This window comes from Symphodus melops (genome assembly GCF_947650265.1).
Source record: "Symphodus melops genome assembly, chromosome: 1".
NCBI classification, from domain to species: Eukaryota; Metazoa; Chordata; class Actinopteri; order Labriformes; family Labridae; genus Symphodus; species Symphodus melops.
In genome coordinates, this window is record NC_136691.1 from 16,088,248 (window position 1) to 16,094,247 (window position 6,000).

General features: G+C 41.8%; 1 protein-coding gene across 1 annotated transcript in view; it reads left to right on the forward strand.

The window, feature by feature from the left end:
• LOC306836421 (uncharacterized protein) overlaps nt 1–5,514 on the forward strand; it is a gene marked incomplete at both ends in the record, with an annotated part of 63,479 nt that extends 57,965 nt beyond the window's left edge. The window contains one exon of the mRNA XM_079363483.1: nt 5,327–5,514. Within this exon, the coding sequence (XP_079219609.1) occupies nt 5,327–5,514 (188 nt within the window). The remainder of the gene's footprint in view (nt 1–5,326) is intronic.
• Nucleotides 5,515–6,000: the final 486 nt, after the last annotated feature.

A 6,000-nucleotide genomic window follows, 5' to 3' on the forward strand; every position in this document is an offset into this window, starting at 1 on the left:
GTTTCTGCTCTTTGGAGAATGTTTGGTATTTTGGAGATTAATGTCTTTCGGTCACACTGGAGGATTCCTGACTCTGACTGTGGTTGACCTGGAAAGGCAGCGGCTGTCAGCGGTGACAGGGGAATGAAGCAGACGGACTGGCTTAACCAGGGATACATGACTCATGGATTTATGTGTGTGTTCCTGCACCTGAATTTGAGATATGTACACAAGTGTTGACTTGGAGTGAGAGGGTTTTGCATGCATGAATAGCACGGCTGTGCACAGGGCACCCATCGATCCTAAGGTATTTTTATGTGTCCATGAGAGCTGTTTCTTTTCTTTTAGAGTAACAGATTTTGTAGCAGCAGCACATTATATTTCTACTTGTCTTTTTAGCTTCATTTGTATTCCCTCTGTTCAAAATCAATGCCAGTGTTTGGTTAACAAGACATTTCCTTGAACTGTTCCATTTAGGCTGAAATTCATGAACAACTGTGTTCATCAAAGTAAGTTGACAAAATCATATCTATACCCGTCTTTTTTCCTCTCTATAATTTTATTGAATAAAATCACTCAAAGTCAGACATCCAGTCTGGGGGCAAATGGTTGGTGTGTGCATCTCATGTACCAAAGCTCAAGCCATCCAGAAAGGGGGCTTTCTTTCTCTCTCCCCAGTTTCTGACTCTGTCCACAATCCTATCTCAAAATTAAAGACATTAAAATGATTTTAAAGAGCGGCTCTACATGATGCATCAGTTGTTCATTACTATTGTTGTTTTGAAAGTTAAAATTTTGGTGTCATGCTCTTTTTTTTTTCTGAGGACGTGGCCCTTGTTTTCACAATGCTGATACGCTGCTGCAAAGTACAAGAGCGCTGGCTATAGTCTTGAACTCAGAAGTTGCAGAACATTACGCATTGACAGAGTGTGTTTTTATTTTCCTCAGGAAGTCTGAGGCTTCAAACTAGTGATCGTACTGTCAGCATGCTTTCTTACCAAAGCCACAGGTGTCAGATACTGAAGCAAAGAGCAAAACAAATGTTTGCTGTTACTGCCCCTACCCATGACCTCTAAAATAAAGATTTATCAAGAACATTCAATAGGTTTGTGCTCAGGAACAGGAAGACCTGGGCAGTGATAATATCTCGTTCTTTTTTTTTTAGTGATCCTGGATGGTGCTTCACATGAGTGCTCACAGAATGAATGTGTTTAATTTCGGACAGTTTATTCAACATGAATTATCTTCCACCTGTGTAGGTTGTGGAGTGCAAGGTCAGCCAATCCAGGATTGTGGGAGCTCTACTGTACATGCACACCAGGGGATCAGTGTTAAGGCCCTCCAGAAGAAAACAGGTTCTCATGTAACACTGGAGGGTCAATCCAACACCGGAGCATCTCTTTGGTGTTAAAGATGAGTAAAATCTCCATGGTGACAGAGGTGATGTCATGACTCCTGTTTCCAGAGAACCACATGGAATGAAAACTCACCGTTTCCTCTCTTCTCTTTTTCCTCAACATTGTTTGCCATCTCCTGCTCTCATTTAAGACTCCTTCTTGCTGTCTCACTGTTATCACTTCTCTCTCTGTTATTGATGTTCAGATCTCTTCAGTGGTCCTTTAACTATGGCCGTGCTCTCTAATCCGCTGGTGCTGTTGAACGAGATAAATACTCACTGTCTTCCGCAATCTCTGCAGCAGCCATTGAGATAATGAAAAGCCCATTCTTGTTGTTGAGCTGGACACACACTGTGCAAGCCCATATTGACCAGAAGAGGATGTTAGGTCAACTTCCGCTGTTCAGTACTTTGTGTGCGTCCTCAGCAGTGAAAGCTGTTTGTTTGTTGTTATTTGCTTTTGTTTAGAAAACAGAGATATTCAAAAATTCGGGAGAGAGAATGCAACAGCTGCCGTGGGCCACAGTGAATACAGAAATAGGCACATACACACACACACACACACACACGGCCACCCTGCATGATTGGCATCTGGAAATCTGCCAATCGCAAACTGGCCACAGAGGGTGGTCAGCTGAAGTTACTTTTTTTTTTTGGTTGACTTTTTGTTTCTCTCCATGGCTGCCACGTCCTGTCGTTCTGCTACCATCCCTCCTATTACTTGTGTATGTGTGTTGTACTTGTACTTGTGTTGGAGTCATGAACGAGCAGCTCAGGAAAGTCTGAGGTAAGCTTATTAACATGCTGGCAGCACTGCAGGAGCTGAAGAGCTGCATTAACTGCTGTAGGATATGACTGAAATGACACCGTTAGTCGCTTATGAGACTGAAGAAGCACTTAAAAAGATTGGCTTTACATCCATGCCTGTATAACAAGGGTTATCGTCTCTCTTCTCAAAGACTGCTGTTGTGTCTGAGGCTGGCAGTGACTTCATTTGCTGTGAATGAGAATGGGCAAACCTTGGTCGGCACAGTCTCCCTGCAGCAGCACAGGAAAGTGTATCGCCAGATGTTGCATGATGTATTTAAGTGAGACACCTCTGAGAGCAAAATTAGTTAACAACTCTCAAATCAACACACAGCACTCAATCTCAGCCCCGAGTCAACACGCACTAATATACACGCATGCATCCACAAGATTTAAAGGAGCTTCAGAAAATGTCATTGCAATGGGAATCTAACATTGTGTCATTAGTTTCTTAAAACCTTTCGCTCGCTGAGAACCACAAACCTTGTGGGATTTGTGTCAGTGACACACGTTCTGCAGGGATGAGTCGTGAGCCTCCGGTTACACAGCACATACCGATGTGTGATGTGCAAAGATGACAGAAGTCCCCTCACATGTTTATGCGCGTAGTGAAATGTCGAGCCAAGACTGTGAAATTTCCCTTTGGGCGAGTGCGTGATAGAACGTGAATCATCGTAATGTGAGCAGCTCTCTGTGATAATTTGTTGTGGTGTATGAACTACTTGAAACAGCCCATGTTTGCACTCAGCATGCAGGAGGAGGTAGGATGTTCACGACATTTGACATCTTAATCCAAGTGTACCATGATATGATTCTATTTATGTCACAATAGAGATCATGTTTTAAATGCATCTGTGTGTAACAGCCAATTCTGTTTTATGTAAGAGCAGAACTTGTATGTAACCTTAGGCTGTTTCACAATACCTTGAGTGAAAGGAAACTTCATCAGTTGAAGTGTGAATCTGTATTAAAAATTATGTCATATATAGAAATGTGAAATAAATGTCAAAGTTGGTGCCTTCTCACCGAGATAAGGCAGAAAGTGTGATAATATAATGTAATGTCCTTTATGCTCAATGTTTAAAGACAAAAAAAACAAGGAGGTATTTGCAATATTTAAATCAGAATCAGTGAGTCTACACTTTGTAGCACAACAAACCTCAAAGGCCACACTGGCCTTTACACAATGCACACCTAAAAAAAAACGTTGATTTAAATAAATTGTACCACATTAAGCCCTCTGCCCTCCTTTCTGTCTTCTATAGTTTATTCTTTCTCATCTTGTATTTTCTGTGAAGGGATTAGCTGGCCGTGGTCCTATTTGTCGACTGAGGTGTGGAGCTCAGGTGGAAAGAGAAAATAAACTGACGGTAACGCTGCCATTGTTCAGTTTTGGTTTGCACCCTCTTCCTCAACCGCCTACTTTTTGTATTATTTAATACAAGTGTACTCATTTGCTAAGGTTCTTAAATCTTAATCTAAGGTTATTAGAATGATTTAAAGCAGAAAGGAGAAGAGGTTCGGTGTGAAATAGTTGGCTCACAGCTTTCAGTCGCTTCGTCTGGCTTTATTTCTGCATATCAGCTTGTTGTATCTGAACAGAGCGAAGCGAAGTATGAGAGAGAAATAAATGATGTTTGGAAAGAGAAGTCGCCCGTTAAAATGAACAGCGACATGGACTGAAGAAGTGAGAGACAATAAAAGAAAAAGTTAATGTTTTGGGGGTTTAGCAGGCTGTATCATGTATTGCTCACATCAACCCTTTGTAAATGAAATTTCATTTCTAATAGCCGTCCAAAGAAGAAGAAGACTTTCACGTAGCCTACTATGTTGGAGTTTTTTGCACATATGTGTTCTCATCAAATCCTGTATCAACATCCCATGCATACAAAACACACTCGCCTGTAGTGTGTGCTTGCCTTGTAAAAAAGTCATTCACTCTCTCCTCTGGGAGACAAGAAGCAGTGTGACAGACCACAGCGTGCACAATGAAGACCCATCCTTTGCTGCCATTCTCTCCTCACAGACTTGGGGATTTTGCATGGGAGGTCGAACCGTGTTCGTGGTTGTCTTTTTTGTTGGTTTTTTTTTTCATCTGTTATCAAAGGCTCAGGAAGCACAACATGAAGTACAATGTGCTACAATTCCCTCAGTGATAGATTTCACTGCTCACATCCTTTGATATATAACACCAAGTGACGCTGCTGCTCATGCTACACAAACGCGCCGTACCACATACTGATGTAATTCAGCTCACAGTCGCCTCTTTGCCCATTACATCTTCCCCTGCTGGAAAAAAAGCAGGCTTGTATGAACTCCAAGGACGCTTTGAATTAATAAAGCAGCCATTAAATGTACTGCAGAGGCATTAAATGAGCTGTTTTAGTCGTATTTATGTGTTCAGATAAATGAGTTAAAAGCAGGGTCATGATACTGTTGTGCTGATTTTGGGAAAAGTTAACCTTGTTTACTGGTTTGTGTCTCGTTCAGCTGTTTGGTTTTAACCTCTACTTGCCAAGAAGAAGATTCGCTCGACACATGTAGCTTCTAGCTTGTTGTTTTTTTTTTTTTTGCGCTGACGGTGTTTTTATAGACCTCGCCCCTCCTTGGCAAATCATGTTTATAGCTGAGAAGAAGAATTAGAAGCAACAGCAACAAATAAGCAGCTTGTGTGTTCATTTCAGTCGAGTGCATTGGGAGCAGACGCTGTGAGCAATTTAACATCTTAATGTTAACAAGTTCTCTTCCTTAATCAGCTGCTGTAGTATTGTTGTTTTTGTTCTGCAGCATATTTCTTTTATTTAAAACGGGTTATAATAATTCCATCTCTGATTACTTCAGAAAAAAAAAAAAGAAGGAGTTTTCCACCAATTGAAATAAGTGTTACAATTATTACAGGCTATGTAATTCATTCATCACAATTGATTTCACCTGACTGGTTACATTTACATACTACATTTACAAGTACTTACATGCTTTTGTCGTATGTTCAGTCATTAAGATTAAAAAGCTGTGGACAGTTGTATGATCAGTGACATATGATTTGGGAGCGTGACTATTATGTGTTAATCCATATTGTCTGTGATTACTGTAATGAATCAACATGAACATCTTATGTTTACATTTTCTTTTCATTTCCTGCAGGCCTGCTCATGTGGTTAACTCTGGGAGGAAAAGGAAAAACGATGTCATGCCAACGTCGTCGCTTTGAAAAGGACTACCGGGACCTTGGGTGCCTCCTCACAATGGAGGAGCCAATCGCAGCTGCACCTCTGCTATCATATGTGATACCTGTCACCCCCCTCCCTCCTCCCCACCCCAGTTATAGTTGATGTGACAACTTGAAACAACGATATGGCAGTCAAGCAAGGCATCACAGCAGCAGGATCTGTAGCTCCGCCCTTGGCCAAGGTAAGAGCCTCGTCCAGTAAAACCTGCCGCTATCTGAGTTGTCATGGAAACATCTCAGTGTTTCCTCCTGCTTTTTCCAAGTTTTCATTTCTGTCTCAAAGATTTCCCAACTTGATTTGAATCTTCAACTTTCTCCATCTCGCCCAGGCTGTCGTCTTCCTTCTCTCACTTCCTCGAGTGTTTCTGCGCTGACCAGTCGCTCACGCGCTTGTCTTCATGGTTCAGCTGTCTCCGCTCTTTAAGCCCCTTTGTCCCCATGTCTCTCTGTCTCTGCTGTCTCTCCTTTATCCCTCACTCCTGCTGCTCTCTCGTTCAGTCCAATGCTTCATTCTTGCCAAACCATTGTCCTTCATCTTCATTTTCTCTCCCTGCCAAATAGTAGGCTCATTCTGTCTTTGCCTCCCTGA